Below are 18,684 nucleotides of genomic sequence, written 5' to 3' on the forward strand. Positions count from 1 at the left end.
CAATCTCCACTAAGAGCTTAAAATGCAGGCTTCTGTCATTCTGAAGTGCCTGTGAAAGAGAAGATAGACTCCTCAACAGACCCGGAAGGAAAATAGTTCTTACAAGGACGTGGAGGACAGGTCCTAAGGAAACACTCCATAGTTTGCCATCAGAAACGAGAGCATTTAAAGGGTTGCTGTAACTATTGGAAACCCCTGAAACAAAGAAAGATTAAAAGACTGTTCCCAGATTTTAACACTCGAACTGTGGTTGCTCTTTGTTGGCAGGATATGTGAGCACAACCCTGCGCTTCAAGGGAACAAATGGACTGTGGCTGGAGGGCTGCCGAGACACCTGAAGGAAGGGCCATGGGTCGGGAGGAGGAAGAGTGAGGAGGAGGAGGAGATGCAGATGGCCAGAGTTCAGATACAGCTTTTAGTATCTGCTTTTAGTATTTTAGACTTCAGAAGAGCAGATCTTTTATTTGGAGCTGATCTCACACAACTTGTAGCTGCAGGAGAAAGAGAAGTGAAAGCTGGCAGCACCACAGATTCAGAGCTTTTCAGTTCTCCATAATTAGTTTAAATCTACTTCCACCTGATCAGAGCACGTATTGTCACCATCTAAGGGTTTAAGGTTGCTCAAGTGCATTTTTACAAGAAAAGGAAAACATGTTGTTTGTTTCCAAGTTCTTTAAATATAAAGCTACCTTTGCATGTAAGAGAGAGCAGAGCTGTGTGAAGTGAAAAGAGCAAAGGAAAAGTCCTGACAAACAAATTACTGGAGGAAAAACAGTTGCTGATACAAAGGCTCATGGTTAAGAGCAAAGATTGTGCTGGTGGGATGTACTGGAAACCACAACAGGAAACACCATCTTCTTGATCTCTTTCAGTGTTAAAGGGTGTCTGTGTTGTGTCTATGTTACTGCAGCAAGGACCAACAAATTCTAGCTCTACATTTAAAAGCCATGCACTTAAACTGAACGTTTTATCCACTAGTCATTCACAGAGAAGTACAGGAAGCTTCACATAATGAATTTCCCCAGATAAACATGCTGAAGGGAATGTCTGGACATTAGATTAATCTGACAGGTATAAGCAGCCTACATGAATTTTATTTTTTTAGCTTTCAGATTATTATTTCTCTTCTTCTGTTCACAATATTAAGGCAAAAAAAAAAAAAAAAAAAGAAAAAAGAAAATAAAAAAGAAAAGAAAAGAAAAGGCTCTAGTCATGTGCTGGGAATATCTCCATATTCACTGCACAGCCTGTCCTCCGGGCAAATATTTAGTCTAACTAAACATCATGAATGAAGAAGCTATTGGAGTATAAAGTAGAAGAATAATCTCTGAGGCTTTGACCAAGGCATTAGAAAGACCTAATAATAGAAGAGCTTTGCAGAGATGCTAAGATAAAGCAAAAGCCATCTTGAGAATGCCTTAAAGAAAAGCTTTGCCTGTCACCATTCACTTGGCAACTTGAAAGACAGGCTTGAATTGAGAATCACACAGGAAAATAAAGATGGCATAATAATAATTGTTATAATTTTATGAATCTGACATCCTGTTTGCCAGCACATCCTGAGTGACCCCATCAGATATCTCTGCAAGGCACAAGTGACTCTTTTAATATTTAAGCCCCTGTTGAAATATTTCTATAAGGCAAATTTTACCACAGAATGACACAGAAGAAGATGCTGAAGAGCAAAATAATAAAATGCCTTTTCTCAGTGGAATACTACAACACATCATTGCCTTGATTATACTCCAGTGCCCTCCTTTTTGCCTGAACTTGAGCTTTTCTCTTCTTCACCACTGGTGTTCCTCAATGGCAAGCCAGGCCCATTGCAATGCTACGGAACTGCTTTCTTCTGACAATAAATGCCAAAAAATACGTGCAGCCAAAAAAGTATACAGATCACATTCCCGAAAGGCATTAGGAAAATCAACGGGAAATGTTATTTCAAAGCCTGCTATCCAGCCAGCAAATAATGAATAACAATGGAATCTGGTATCAATAGTTGGGAAGTTTTATTACTGTTGTCAAGTTTCCCATTATTGTTATTTTTTTTCCAAAGTAATACGGTTTACCTAATGCAGTGAGAAGCAGATGGTTTATTGCTTATAGATGGTTATCTGATTCTTGCAGAGGAAGTTTATTAACCAGTTTTTCTGTTTTTATCAAATAATTACATATTTTCAATTTATTTACTAGAAGAAGGGAAAAGATGGAAATAAATTATGTTGTATACAAATGATTACGGACATACTAGTAGGGAATGAAACATACTATTAACAAATAGAATCATAGAATCATAGAATCATAGAATCACTAAGGTTGGAAAAGACCTAAAAGATCACCCAGTCCAACCGTTCACCTATTCCCAATAGCTCCTACTAAACCATGTCCCTCAACGCAACATCCAGTCTTTCCTTGAACACCCCCAGGGTCGGTGATTCCACCACCTCCCTGGGCAGTCCATTCCAGTGCCTGACCACCCTTTCTGAAAAGTAATACTTCCTCATGTCCAGCCTGAATTTCCCCTGGCGTAGCTTGAAACCATTCCCCCTGGTCCTATCACTGATGACACGAGAGAAGAGGCCGACCCCCAGCTCACTACAACCTCCCTTCAGGAAGTTATAGAGAGCAATAAGGTCTCCCCTGAGCCTCCTCTTCTCCAGGCTGAACATTCCCAGCTCCTTCAGCCTCTCCTCATATGGCCTGTGCTCCAGACCCCTCACCAGCTTCGTTGCCCTTCTTTGAACACGCTCCAGGGCCTCAATATCTTTCTTGCAGTGAGGGGCCCAAAACTGGACACAGTTAATATTCTAATATTCTAATAGTGGAATAATAACAATGGAAGAAGAAAATCTATAGGATATGGAAAAGAGGTCTGGACACAAAGGAACACAGGAATGCTGTCAGGGCATGCAGGATTGGGAAAGCTCCTTGCATGCCCGCTACAACGCACTCACCATTGCTCATTGAGGGACAGCACCTTGAAGACCCTGAAGTGCAAGTCCTAAGGCTTTCCCATGTCATTCAGGCATCACAATATCAGCATTAGTAAACATCTGCACTGGATGGATCTTAACCAGTCTGCTGATGCTCTCTGCATCATCTACCCCATGTCTACCTTGTGCAGTATGACCCACCCTGGAGGTAACAAGAGCCATTTGAGACTCACAGAATCACTCAGAATCACAGAATGGCCAGGGTTGGAAGGGACCTGAAGGATCATGAATCTCCAGTCCCCTGCCACATGCAGGGCCACCAACCTCCACATTTCATACTAGAGATTCAATTAGACTGCTGCAAGAGATTCCTGTTTTGGATTAATTTAGTCACAGTATCCAGTCAGTTCTGAATTTATCAAAACTTTCTAGTCATTTTGTATGTAGAAGAATTACAATAAATGATCTTTCTGTACTTGTTCCCTTTTTATGAAGCTGATGATGGCAAGCTGAATACATTAATTATGCAAGCTTATGAGAGAAATTATGCAGATGAGGTACCTGTGTAGTCAATCCTCTCTGTTTTCCAGCAGCTGAAAGTTAAGACTTAAATATCTGTATCCTCATGAAGTTTCTGTTCTGCAGGGAGGTAGAAGTGCCTACTTCTGGTGGTTCAAGTCTTTGTATAAAAGCATCCATATAAAAGGTGACACGTGCTTCTTCAAGGTACCTTCTTTCTTGTGTCTATGCTTTGAAGATTGTCACAGTGGTTGACAGGTTTGAGAGCGCCAGCCTACAGGAGCTGTTTAGAAGGCTGTAAAGGTGATGGTGATAATATCGAGCAGGCTAAACATAAAATGGATGATCCTAATTCCCTTAAATATGAAAACATTTCTGTATTTTTTGCTCAGGAAACCATTTGCAATCCTAGTCAAGCAACAGCTAGTTCATCTTGGGAAAAAAAAAAATTCCTGCTGTAACTTCACAGTATCTTCACCAAGGTCAAAGTATTTACACTTATATACATACACATACATACACAGAAATAATTATATTCTTTATGGTTTTGTTTGTTTGCTTTTTGTATGGCTTTAAATATCTTTGCTATTAACACATACAGAATATGATCAAAACCCTGGATATGTCCTCAAAAAGTGCCTTTTCTATCTCTGTTTTTTTTCCCCAGGAATGCATAATGTAGAGAATCCATCTTATGTAAAGCACTACTGGTGTCAAAGCATTGTAACAAACCTGAAGGGCAGTTTCTGAGAAAAACAGATGATTTTATTATGATAAAAGTGATGGTAAGGTAGGATGAAATTTGCACTGCTCTGTCCATACTATACCTGTTTTGTGGCTAAATGGAGGGCTTCAATCTTAGGGATGTCAGAGCAGGAGCTTTCCTGAACTCTAAAATATATTAAGAAGAAAGCACTGCACAAAAACACCTCAGAAATGTCAAGACATATTTTTAGCAAATGATTATAAAATAATTCTCCTATAGTGCTGAAAACGGGATATTTTGTGTGTTTCTGCAATGCTAGCCCTGATTTCCAAGCTATTTTAAGGGTGTTTTAATACTAAATTAATGTAAGATATCATTTATTTTCACTAACAGTCATTAATAAAACAGTTATATCACCTAATGGAGCATGAAAACTACAAATTTGTTATGAAGCTCCATGTAAAAGCTGGAATATTAATACAATCCCTCCAACCGAATTAGACACTGTGGCAGGTTCCCATAATAATACTGTAAGATGTTCTAAGAACAAATATTTGCAGTAAATATTAACTGCTTTCTTCCTATTTTGTAAGGCGAAAAGATTTCCCGCTTTCAAAGTTCCAGATTTCGGTACATTCGCGTCGCTGAGGATCAGCGCCGGTGAAGGGTGAAGGGAAGCCGCAGGGGAACGCTTCTCGCCTTTTTTAGGGCTTCGTCGGCAGCGAAAAGTCTTGAGAGAGACGGCGGAACGGCCGTCAGGATGCGATGCTGGCTGCGCTCGCAGCACCGCGCTCACGGGTGGCGCCCCGCCGCGTCTCCAGCGCGGAGCGGCGGGTGCGGAGCCAGCAGATGGCAGCCAGAGCCGCTCGCAGCTCGCGGCTCTGCGGGCGCCTCGTGTGCCGAGCGGCCTCCGCAGCCTCCGGCACGGCCGCGTCGCGGCGGCTGCCCGCAGATCCTCGGCCGGTGCCTCCGCAGGGCGGAACGAACCCCCGGCACGGCTGGGTATCGGCTGGAGGAGACGCAAAGTATGCCGCCTTGGTGCACCTGACCCAATTTTCAAGTGAGGGGGTTCTCCACAGAAGCCTTGGTGCTGTCTTACAGGTGCACCAAAGGCAGTTTTCTTGCGCTCTGACTTCATACTAGGAGAGTTTGGAGGTTGCAGTGGGAAGTGAATGGGTGAAAGAAGCGTCAGGAAGAATGTGGCTTAGAACTGAGCCAAACTAGTCATTTAGATACATTCTGTTTTGCTTTGTTTTGCTTTTAAAAAGTTATCTTCAGCAAGAAGGAGCTGCCTAATACGTGAATGATACATGATAAAAAATGTTTAATGATAATCAAGAGATTGACAGTCATTCCCACAGAGATTTTGCTATATACTTGCATTAATAATTCAAAGTATATATGTAGGTTGCTCTGAAAGTAATGCCTCTTATTTATTTCCATGGAAAAGACAAGAGATACAAAGAGCTCAATAACACTGTTTAATAGATAAAACCTCAGCTACAAAACACCGTTTTTTTGTCATAGTCACCACTATTACCTCTTCATTTTGTGCTGCGACAGCTGTGTTTGGCTGTCTGGAACGTGGCTTGTCTTTCATGTTGCCATCACCATTGCTGAAACGCACCACACATCACCTTACTGAGCTGCACCCATTGTTTGGTCTCTATAAACAATCAGCAAATATTGGTGGATGTCAGTGGATTCATTTTTTTTCAACTGGAGGAATTCGATTCCACCCCTTTGCTTCGCTCACACTTCCATGTCAGATCTGTTCTGTCAGGCTGCCCCTCTGCTGCCGTCTGTCTCACAGCAGGAACATGTCATGGCATACTGGTGGGAAGGTTCAACCTCTACTGCCATTCTACCAATGTCTGTCTCTGACATCATGGGTCAATGTGATAAAATGGAAGGCATTACTTTCAGAGCAGCCCATGTAAATGTCCTCAGCTGCATTACATTTCCCTTTTTGAGGGCATCCATGATTTATTTAACCTGAAACAGTATGCTCATGTTTTCCATAACAGCTATCAAATACTATTACAAGATTTTCTTGAGCTTACTTGCCTATAAAAATTTATCTCACAACATACGGGTGATTTCTTCATCAAAGAATATGAGAATAATTCTTACTAAATGAAAAATGTAAGAAATAGAAATGATTGCTCGATGTGTTAGGCCAGCTAACTGCCGTACTGTGTTTGAGCATAATCATTAATTGGAAAGTTATCACCAGCCATGAACTACACAAGAACATTTAACTGCCTCCCACGGTGCCCATGAAAATACAGAGACTGATGGTTTAATTAGTAATCCCAGAGATACCAGGCGATGCCGAAGAGCTAAAGAACGACCAGCATTATTGTGGGGAAGAAGGAGCGACTTGAAATCTTTTCACCAGCCTGTTATGTTTCAGGCCTTTGCTGGCAGAGATGACAGCAGTGATTGTGACCTGAAATTACTGGATTATGTTCTGTGGGCCTTTGACCACAACTGTGCACCATATAGTGAAAGGTCTGTTTCCTTTCCCTGCTTCAAATGCTTTACTTTGCTCCGATGCCTTTGCAGACTTCAGTCAGAAAGTATTTCTCATTTACATGACCTAGATAGAATAATAGTGAGAAAGATGTTCCTTGATCTTTTTTTCTGTTGGTTTGCTGTGTTCAGCCTGGAAGAAAAACGTAATCATGGGAATGCATTGTTTCTTTTATGCTGATATTAGGAAGCAATACAAGAGAGAGTGGGGGATAGATCCAGGCAGAAGCCTTGCAGTAAGTGGGCAGAAGAACACACAGAATAACTTTAGAGATTAGAGAGTTTTGCTTACATTTTTAAAAGTTTTTGTTTAGTGACTTTTATTACTCTGACCTATGGCTGCCAATAACTGTGCCCTGGCCAATTTAACTCCCGCACCACCATGTTGGGAACCGTGTCAGTAATAAGAAGGACATTCCATGCTTACTCATTTCAGAGTCATTACCTCAGCTGGCACACTGGACAATCTATATTGTAAAGTGCTATGCTCCGACTTGAACTGTGCTTATTGAAATAGCTTGAACACATCTTGACTGCATTTGGCCTAAACTATTGCCCAGTTACATTCATTAGTGAGCTTTGTGATTGGTCACAGGGATTCCATTTCTAGAAACAGGGATTCTAGATTTCCATTCTAGACGAGACCTTCCCATGTCCCGTTTGTCATATGGTAGGGTGCGAGAAATAAATCTGTGTCAAAATAAAAAAACAAAAAGCAGAGGAAACACCCAGGTACAGTTTTCCCTGGACTGTCACAACGTACGTATCCATGAAAGAAGTTGGTGTAATCAACCTTTTTTTGGGTTGATTACTGACAGGCTTCTGCAGTGCTCACTGATCTATGCACCAGATAATGAAGCTGAATATATGAATAAATCATTTGCTAAGGAAGGAGAGAAACAAAGTTACTACTTTTAACAACCTTAAATATTTAATTCCTGTAAAGTAGTACAAGAAGTAGATGGCTGCCCAGAAGTTTGTAGAGTCTCCAAATACAGAGAAACTGGGACTAGCCAGAAGAAAGAACATAGGAGAGGAGCTGGCAACATGGTGGTGAATAACATACGAGTAAATGAAAATGCAAACCTGCTTTTAGTGGAACACATCAGTAACAGGACATTAAAGTTTTTTTAAAGTTCTCATTCTGAAAATGGAAGTATTGATTCTAAAATAATAGGTTTGAGGCTTCTTTTGTTATCAAAGCACAATAAAAATGAATTGAAGTGTGCCCACTGACACTGATGAGCTTTGAATTCAGACTCCATCTTCTTGCAAAACTATGTCAAATATACAAAAATGTCTGCCCAGTCAAGCATAGTTAGGAAATGTGAGACAAAAGGACCTTGACAGAGCGTCTGCCAAATTACAGGAACTAGGGGAACAGTCCAAGCAATCATGATGGCGTTTTCCAGCATAGTATGTCCAAATACCAAATTCATACACAACATAGTTTAACTCAAATTCTTTCATATTTGTATTAAACTCAGAAGAATCCAAGAGAGATGATAATTTTCTAAGAATAATTTTAAGAAAGAAATAGACCTAAACCAAACATCTTGCACAGTTTCCAGTAGCTAACAAATATTTGTTCCATATATCTCAGCTCTGGTCCCCTATTACATAAAAAGAGAAGCACGTTGTGCTTCAGATCTTTGCTATTATTATGTCCATTGTAAATAGCTATTTAGAACTAAAGCTACTGAAAGTGGTCTCCCAAAACTCACAGAGGAAGCTGACATGCTGTTCAGCTGGAAACAGCAAACAGCCTTCTTGAAGGATAATTGATGTGAATCCTTTTCAATAGGAGATCTGTGCTCTAAGCACTCAAAACACATCACGGAATACTAATCACACTACTTCCCAACACAAAAACGAGAAATAAAAAAGGATAGAGTGCATCACTGAGCTGAGATGGTGCATCCCTTTGGAGACGTTTCAGGGGGAAAAGAAGATGCTTGTCTGCATTGTTATCTATATAGACTTAAAGAAGAAGCCCAAAACAGCATAGCACAAACACATAGCACAAAAAATCTTTTATGTTCCCTCATGTAAGAAAGAGAGAACAGATAAATCAACACGGTCCTTGTGTGAGGGATGAGTGAGGGAGACATGGCAATAATATCATTTTCTTATTCTAGCATGCTAGTGGAGCTTGAAACAGTGCAGAAGAAAAGGCATGGGTGGAAGGTTACCGGAAAGAAAGCTGGAACTGCTTTGTTCTGCCTTTCTTCTGGAGTCCGAGTTTTCCCTCCAAAGATAAAATGGTGGGGCTGTGCATCTCTGACAACGGCTTGAACAGAAAGCACACACCTCTTCAACCACATGATGCAGAACACGCTGCTGCACGAGGCATAATCAATCATAAACGGGTCCAGAAAGTACTGTCCAGCACATCTCACTAAGATGCTTCACCTTCATCTTTTGATAAGGTAATGAACTTCATTATTAGGAATATTGAAAAGATTTTTATTCCTAACAGAAGGGAGAGGCTGTCTAATAGTTCCATCTCTTTCAATCAAAATACTACGCTTGTCTGTTAAGGGTGCTGTAGCAGTGAAAATTGACTCCAACCTTCTATGCTGTCACTTTTCACTACAAAATGTGAGGATCACAGGCTGGCTCTGAATGTGGCCTGAAAAGAAAGCATTTTCTTCCAATAGTTTTATCTTGGTGAGACTTTTTAGCCTGTGTTTGACATTCTGAATTACGTGATTATATAGGATAAGACTTCAGCAACATTTTGCATTGTAAAGATGGAGCTCAGCATTTTGCCAGATGCCAAGTGATACTCTGATATTTCTATCTTCTCTTTAAATTGAATGACAGTCAGCATATTCACAATGAAGCTGAGACAATCTGCTATCAAGTTACAGTGGTGATATTTTCCCTGATGAAGATCCCACAGCTTGTGGAATAAAGCTCCTTAAAACTCAGTGCCTGGAATAGCTCCAGCTCCAATTGCTCTCTGTGTAATACAATTTTATATTTGTGCCAGTCTAATAAGTAGATCACTGGGTAGAGGCTCTTGTAAGTAAGTCTATACGTACTGCACCATTTCCTGGCTCAGTGTGCTCCAGCGTTGCAGGCTGTGTGCAGTGGGGGAGGTGCCAGAGCTGATCAAGCAGTGTAATTTTATACATTACTGAATCAGTGCAGGAGAAACCTGGAGGGACAAAGCATCATCTTCTCCTTGGACTGCACTGTAAAATCCTACAGCTCTCTTATCCCAGCCATGCTCTGATACGTTTTTTCTCTCCTTTTTCTGATTTTGGTGTGAATGATAAGTGATCTGATGATGGCTCTCGTTATGGAACCTATTAGCAAGTGGATGCCCAAGCAAGTAGTGGATTGGATGAAAGGTACGATTGTTTATTATCATGCATTGTCTGTACTTTGGATCCTTGCAAATATGTATCTGCTCCTGTATTCTTTGTTTTGGGAAGAGTTTATTCAGTTTTAATAACCCATATGCTGCTTTGCACAGTAGTTTTCAGAGGCACGACTGAAGAGCAAGGCTGTTTAAGCTGTACAGCATGTTGTCAGAATTTCTGCTGGGAACTGAGCAGGGATCTAATGCATTTGTTGGAAAACGCAGACATAAAGTATTTGTGTCTCAGGGCTCCATTATGCATTGCACAGTGTAACGTTATTATGTTTGGCTGCTTTAAATTTGCCCTGATTAGGTCTGTTTTGTTCACGTCAGGTGATCTGATGCAGTGTCTGTGCAGCACTCGTGGTGTAGTTTGGGGAGATACAAGGAGCGTAAGGCGCCGGTGGCTGGTCTGAGGAATCCTGATGCTTTGGTGACATGTCCTGATTCGTTCAGGCTTCCCAGCTTGTGCTGCTCTGTGCGAGGCTCTGCGTCTCCGGCAGCCCCGGTACCGAGGACTGTGCATCCTGTGCCCGATGTGGGGCGGGCAGTGGGAAGCGCACGGTGCTGAGCACGGCTTCACAGGGGAAACTCTTCCAGATAACTTGACTGGAATGACAATTTCCCTGCACGTTTGCAGCTTCACAACACAGCCATAAGCTGTGACATGTTTTGCTTTATAATGCTCAGCAGTGTTACATACAGCTTGGTTTGGAGGGGAGGGGGAAGAATTGTTCAAGATGAGAAGTATTTTAAATGTCTCCTGAGTGAGGAAAATGTATTTCCACAGTGGAATGCATTGCTGTTACACGCTGCTTCTGATGAGCTGCCTGTCTTAGAGACAAATGATTTCTGCTCTAATGGATCTCCATTATATAAGGAAAAGAGGTGCAAATTTTGTTTGTGAATTACTCACGGAAATGACTTCTGTAATATGATTATTGAACTTATTGGAGGGATGAATTGGATACCCAATATAATGTCATTAAAGCTTTCAGTGCGTTATCATTAATAAGGGAATGGCTTGGATCTCATTTTGCTGAGATACATCTCCATACAGAACTGAAGTGGGACTGTTGGAGTGCCCATCAGCAGCACTGCACTTCGGAGCAAACTATTCTGCAAGCATACAGTACTGCGAAGTGAGTGGTATTGAAGGGAATGCGTGTCTCAGGTGTTTGTCAAATCAGGTTAATTGGGAGGTGTAAAGCAGGTCATTGGGGTGTATCCCAAAGCCATCAGGTGCAGGATTGATTCCCATATTCCAGTAGCATTATTTGAAATCAATACCTAATGTAAGTGCAGAGGAGACTTCTGATCTACACCTTTATATTAAGTATGTAAAAGACTTATAAAGTAGACCTCCTTATGCTATTTTAACTAATGGGTTGAATTGTTACGTAAATTGAATGTCAGTATATGTAATACTTGTTGCTTAATGTAAGAATACTCCTTACTAATTTTTATCATTTTTGGTGTAAAAACTAATTTCATCTTGGGAAACTCTAATCCACAGGAAGCAAAAACAAACGATTCCTAAATGTATTGAGTTGTTTGACAGTTACATTTCCATACAAAGACTGCATCCTGCATCCATGAGGATGTCTGGAATAGACAGGATTGTCAGTCTTGTGCCTCTGGGCTTATGCGTATATATAATACAGTGAACACTGAAGTATTCACAAGACGGATATTTCACTTGGCAACATGACTGTTACAAATCTACAAACAGTAAAGTTGCATATATATCCTTTTTCACCACATTCCTGTTTTATCCTAATGCTTGCTTTTATAAAATGCACATTTCAATTGAAATCAAAGATCAGATGTAACAAACACAAATGGAATCATTCCAAAATTAGTTTAAAAGTACATAGAAATCCCTAATTTTATAAAATTTGCCCCATTGTGACCACTGGGCAAAATTCCTTTTAATTTATGTATATTCTGTATGTCAGCTCCATTAGCTATATTATTCTTCTCAGTGGTTATGAATGCACTAGAGAGATCAAAGTCCTGCGAAGTAGCAATATTCACATACTAATGTAGCTTTTAGGTGTCATCTAGACTGAGAGGACGCTTTTTTAGCAGGACTAAAAGGTACAGTGAAAACATTTGGGGAAATTAACACTTTATAAATGTGAAGTACTATCTTTACCATGGAAAGTAACATCTTAATGGACAATGTATCTAATATTGCAGGTGCCTTTTTATTCCTTAAAAATGTCTAGTCAGCTGTGGGTTAAAGGTTGCATGTTGTAAGACATTGCAGAGGTAAATATGTTGGTTTTTTTAACTTGCATTTGTCATAACTATTCAAGATTCTTTAACTTAGTTTTTAGAACGCTTATTACAGTACATGGTATGAGATGAACTAGTAGTGACTACCAGCAGGACCAAGTAATTGAATAGTAGATGGGAGTAAGACACAGAAATGATGTTAATAGTTCGAGACCTGGCTACCCAGAATGCATCCTGATTATGGTGCGCTGTTAGCAGAAGCAGCTGTAGCCCAAGTCTCAACCAAGAGAAGACGTCCTTCTGTCCTTTTCCTTAAGGAAATGTTACTTGCCAAAAAAAGTAAAAATTACTAGGCTCTAAGAAACATTATTATGACAAGTTGGCATCTTCTATTTATTCACAGTTCCTATCTCAGGAGTGCATTCATCAGGAATTCAACTTGGGCACTGAGTCTGAGGTTGTGGACAACCTGAAAAGGCCAAGCAAGTTTTTAGAAATTGATTCCAGAGCTTTATATAGGACTGAAATTAAGGCTCGAAACAACTTGTATAAAAGAAATTGTCCTCAGAGCGTATTTTTTACAAAAATATTTTGTAAAGATTAGCAAACACATAGCAGAAGGCACTGTGATTAAAAAGAAACTCTTCAGATGAGTGGAAACATGAATGGTGAGGTTACTTTTAAAAGCAGTGTTTTTTTCTTTATTGTTTTTCCAAAATGTAAAATTTCTGTAAATGCTTTTCACTTCAGAAAATGAGTATTTCTTCTGGCATGTCTCCATTTCTTCCACAACTTGACTGTTTTCCTCTGATATGTACTGTGGACTCTGAAATCTACTTTAAGAGGAAGAACTTTACATTGCATTGCTTAAGTTCTATTTCAGCACAGCAGGGAAAACAAATATTACCTGTACAACTTACACGGGTATTAATTATCACGATACTTTACAAGCTGGTTCTCTTTTTCCTCTAATAAACATGATTAAATGACAAGATGTGCTTCAATAATTACATCTGTAATTCTTTGACCTGGAGATGTTAGTGCTTGTTGGCCAATGAACTTCTGCACTTACTGTGGAACTCAGAGACACTTTGCGGTTGCCAGCACGCTATCAGTGAGCACTCGGCCAAATCCAGCCAAAGATGTTCCTGCTTATTGCAGAGGAGCCAGGGGACCTGCACTAGCTGACCTTTCAGGGTCCCTAACAGCTTGAACAATTCCATGATTTTACAGTATGTGTCCATGCACAATGGAGGGTAATCCTGTACAGAGTTTGGTGGGCTTGGCGGGGTCATTCTTTCACAGTGGGTTGGCACCTGTGTACAGATAAATATTAACCCTTTGGAACAATCCAATGCAATGAAATACAGCTCTAACTTTCAGAAAACAGCTGGACAGTAAAATAAGAAGAATAAGCCAGTGGTGGCTCAAGCACCTGTAAGAACAACTCCACTTGAAGTCCTTTACTCAAGGAGTGGCAGTAAGGTTTGTCTGCCCAAACAGCCTGCAGTAGAGGATCCTCTCATAACAAATGCTCAGATTCAGATATTCACTTCACAACTGCAACCAATTTCTCCCCTTAAATCTAGAATTTCTCCACTCTCAACAGGAGATGCAGACATGGAAAAAAAAAATTAATTCAGTTGGTAAACTGATTAACTGTGCTGCACTGATCCTGTGCAGAATAATTATATGTTTAGCTGAAGGGTTTTCCTTAGCATGTAATTCCCTGATTTCAAGCTGGCTCATAAAAGAGAAAGGAAGGGAGGGAGGGGGAGCTGAGAGCAGGGAAGCTGATGACGTGAGAGGACTGGTTAGCATTCACATCACACAGGGCTCCGGCAAACCCCTTCTCAGTCTCCTTTTGCTTTTCATTAGATCACTACCTGTTCTGCAGCAGTCTGTCAGGAACAGGGAGTCTCCTCTATTTACAGAGCGTAATATATAAAGTCCTGCAGTGTACTGGAGGCACAGCTAAATATTATGATCTACTGCAAATGCAGCCTTACAGAACTGATCTGGATGATACTTAGCTTCCTTGATCCTCCTTCGTGACCTTAGAATCCTGTAATGCAAGAACTCGTCTTCATAAGATGCAATTTAAAACTTGGGTAGATAACCCAGGTCACACCTTATTTAGAAAAATGTAAGTTTGATAGCATCCTTTCAGGTCTTTCTGTAGACAAATAGATTTGAAAGAATACTGAGAGCTATAAACAGAGAAGTCCTCAGAATTAGCAGTGAATTGTCAAGCAGTTCCAAAGTGAAGGTTTCATCATTTTCCTTGTACTCTCAATTCCAAAACTGAAGCAAACAATTTATTGTTGTCACTCCCAGTTGGATTACTGTGTTCCTCTAGTACCACACTGGCAGTTTTTGCTAGAAGTCATTGAATCAGAACTCAACGTCTGCCTAAAAGTTCTAAACTGTAATACCTTTTAGAAATAAATTATGGCAGCGATTTGTTGCTATTTAGCCAGATTAAAATAGCGATATCTTAAAAAATATTGAACAGGATGAATTAGTGCTAGTAAATGCCTGACTTATGAGTTGAGCTCCAGGATTCTCAATGACTAGCCAAAAAACCCCAAATTTTCCAACGGTGATGAGGGAGTGGCATGGAAATAACAAAGGAGAAGAACTAGGCTGGACAGTTGGATTAACAGCCATAGGGTGCCAGGATTTTTGTGCCTTTTGCTGCCTTCCTTCCAGAAGCAGCTACTGTAACGCAGACTTTGGGCTCTCTCTAAGCAAGGCAAGCACAACAAATGTGGATTACCAGAGGTTTGCCGTGGGCAATGCCAGTAATGGGGACCTGCCTCGTATCATATATTGTCCATATAATATAGAAACATAGGAATTATTTGGCTGAGGTATTTCTTCATCCCTATAATTATTACCTCTTTTCTCCTAGGTTTTTGAGGACGACTTAGAATCTATATATTTTCCAAGAACTGACTGAGAATTAGCACTATCCCCATAAAAGATTTTAGCAATGCTTGCAATTTAACGCTCTGTATTTATTATCTGGAGATTTAGGGATATATTACAAATTTTTCCCATCTATAAAGAGTATACATTTAGACTGCTTTAAATAAATGTGAATCTGCAAGCAGAAAAATCTGAGCCGAATGAATGAATGTCCCTCCAGTTACATTTATCAAGTGTAACTAATCTTTCAGGTCATTATGTGAAGAAATTTATTTTATTGTCTAGAATCTTAATACAGGCAGTCAACTGTCATGCATTGCATTATCCTATAACCTTTTCTTAAGACACATTATGCAAAATTCTTACCTTTCTTTGAATTCTGACCACTGCAGGAAGAACAGATGAACAATGCAAATTCAGAAGAGATCAGCTCCCTTCAAGTATCCCTATTCCACAGTGCAATATATTAGGAAACAAAATTCAGAATAAATTGGATCCTATGGATGACACTTTCAGGTCTAATTAAATGAGGCACTGTACATCAAGTAACTGCAGAGATATTGGATGCTCCTTAAGCAACGGTATACTCTCAAGGTTTCTTTGCAGACATAATTGTGGGACACCTTTCTAATTCTGACATCTCAAATGCAGTGAGAAGGCACTTTCTGGGAGTGTCCTCAAGATGGTGTCCTAAATGTACACGATGGGTCAGATGGATGCTTCATGTACTTGAGTAAAGAAATGTTCCCATCTAATGAGGTGTTTTGAGAAGTTATTTTAACACCTTGAAGAGTTTAGAAGGAAAAAAAAAGGAAAGTACTTCCAACAACTTTAATGCCATTCTTCCTGAGAAAATCTGTCCTGCCAAAGAAATGGATATGTATATATTTATATTTATATATTTGAAGATACTAAATGAAACATTGTACTTAATAAATATCAATAGTATGGAATATTGCTGAACAACTACGTATATTCATCACCTCCTGTCAGCTTAATTTTTTAGATACCTTCTAAATGCTACTACTGCAGTAATTTACTGTTCCTAATAAATCTGAACCTTTCAGGTGGTACCATGATGCTATGTAGCAATGACAGGACTTAGGAAGGGGGAGCTCAGTGAGTTATTATTATAGATTTAAGAGAGAAGAAAAAATTGTAAGGTTGTATTTGTGAAGAGCTCTAGAGGTGATTCAGAATGAAATTATTCCTGATTAACTAATTCTCAAATGGCTCCCAACAAGTGTCCTTGTTGACCTTCTATAGTGATGCACTCAGAAATATTCAAGGCCAGTGCCATGTTTGGTTTCCTTTACTCAAATTCTCCACCAGCTGGTCTATGGCAAAGAAGAACTACAAAAGCACTCTGGTGCATTTCAGTTGCAGTGTGGGTGAAGTTTAAGATAAAAATGCAATAGATTATAATTTTGCAAAATACACTCAGCTCTATTTCCTACAAACATGTTCACCTTTGTCACACCAAGCATCATACAGAGACAATTCCATAAATTTTAAGAGGCAGTAATTGTGTCTTCTGTACTTGTACTGAAACTACTACAAATATAGTAGGGATTAATTTGACACATCTGCCTCTTAGTTTACATGGAAAACTACCTTTGTTTGAGTTAAGATAGACAGTAGTGTCATCAGCATGACAACTCAGACATAGCAATTATCACTTGAATGAAAAGCTTGTTATAGCTCTCTTTTCACTAGCTTCCTCTGTTCTGTTTTCTTCTCCCTCCTCCTATTTATTCATTATTCTCTCACAGTTTGTTTCTTGCTTTATTCTGTAATCACATAGAGACTAAGCATCAGATTGTGAAGTAAATCATTCGTTCTACACTAAATTCTAGTTCTAGCCCTATATAACTCAGGGAATAGAGGGTTGCAGTGATTTGGAAGTGAATTGCCTTCAAAATGCAGGAGCAAATAAGTGAGAACAACAAGAGAAAGGAACAGAATAAAGAGTGTGGGAATGATAAGATCCTTTTCTCCTCTCTCCCTAGCATTCTCCAACCTGTGGCTGCACCTGTGTGGGAGGTTTTACCATCCTGTATGACAAAGTTCATGTGGTTTAATAAATAATGCAGATGTCAGTTGCTGTGCCTTGCTGCCTCTCTTGTAATGCACAAAGTTCCAATCTTTCAAAATTTTGTTTTCAGCATCAGAGACATGTCTATATTAAGCATTTCCAGATACCAAAAAGCAAACAACTTCTGCAAGTTTTGGTCTCAGGCATGGCAAACCAGAGATGATTCTGTATATTTCAAATATACATCCATCAAATAATTATTTTATAAATAAAGGCGTACCATTTCAACAGCCTCATATTGCTTAGAGAAAGCTAAAAACTTCCTACTTGCATAGGAAAATCCAGCCTAAAATGCTCTAGCACATCTTCCAGGAGCTTTAAAGTGCAGATGGAAGAAGCTGTATGTTAATGTTTCATCAGATCTACATTAAAATCTATCATGAATATTAAGGACGCTTCTCACTTCTTTCAGACTGAAATGTTGCCTCCCTGGAAGACAGAGGGGAAGTGGTTCAAACAGGGTATCAACTTAGCACAACTTAGCACATTCTTTGCAGTGGGTGGAATGTGCTCTAAATAGGAACCTGCCCATTGCCCATTCCTAAAGGCAGGAAAATCATATGTAGGCACTTGTAATTGATCACTCAGCATGAACAGTGAGCTCATATTGAAATGTTCTAATTTATAGAACACCAAGGAGAGATTTTAATTGCTCACTGTCAAGAGATTTTGATTGTTAGATACCAAGCCACACTGTGAATTTTCTTAGTTATCACCTTGTGATTTATGGAAGAAAAAGGCACTCAAAGCAGAGAAGAAACACTTTGAACCTTGCATTTGAACCCTGTACCAGGAAGAAACTACCAGAAAAATATAATAGAGGTTTAGAATGATCACTAATGGACTTTTGTGTAAAAAAAGAAATGGATCCATCCAGAGCTGTAGTTCAGAGATGCTGCGTTTCTAGGAAAAAAAAGAGATTGAAGAGAAATAGTGAATAACGCATCAAATATGCAACAAATAATTCTTCAAAATAGCAAAACCAAGAGATTATAACTGCAAATGGGGAGATGGGAAGTTTTCATATATTTAGTAAAAGGACAGATAGAGGATGATTTTAAATTATTTTAACTTTCTTAGAAAAATGGAGGAAAATGCTTCTTGAGACTTTCAGAATTGGACTTAAAAGCACTAAAAACTGTGCTAAGAAAGCCATTGAGCATAAAAGAAGGGTGGATAGAGGGATCTTAATCGCTATTTCTTGTTTCTCCGATGATTCTCAGCAAAAATTATCAATAGCTTTTGTTGTGACAACCGAAGTAATGATTTGCATATCAGTAACAACTAAATGTTTTAAAAGCAAATGAAATCACTGAAATGATCACTCACAACAAGTATTTAATCTCTGATTTTT

General features: G+C 39.5%; 1 protein-coding gene across 1 annotated transcript in view; it reads left to right on the forward strand.

Annotated features, from left to right (window-relative positions):
• Positions 1–8,954: 8,954 nt before the first annotated feature.
• LOC306951526 (connector enhancer of kinase suppressor of ras 2-like) overlaps positions 8,955–18,684 on the forward strand; it is a gene marked incomplete at both ends in the record, with an annotated part of 166,738 nt that continues 157,008 nt past the window's right edge. Inside the window, 4 exon segments of the mRNA XM_079542036.1 lie at positions 8,955–9,029; positions 9,031–9,045; positions 9,049–9,122; positions 9,979–10,052. Of these exon segments, the coding sequence (XP_079398162.1) occupies positions 8,955–9,029; positions 9,031–9,045; positions 9,049–9,122; positions 9,979–10,052 (238 nt within the window).

This window comes from Tetrao urogallus, assembly GCF_951394365.1.
Source record: "Tetrao urogallus genome assembly, chromosome: 13".
Taxonomy (NCBI): Eukaryota; Metazoa; Chordata; class Aves; order Galliformes; family Phasianidae; genus Tetrao; species Tetrao urogallus.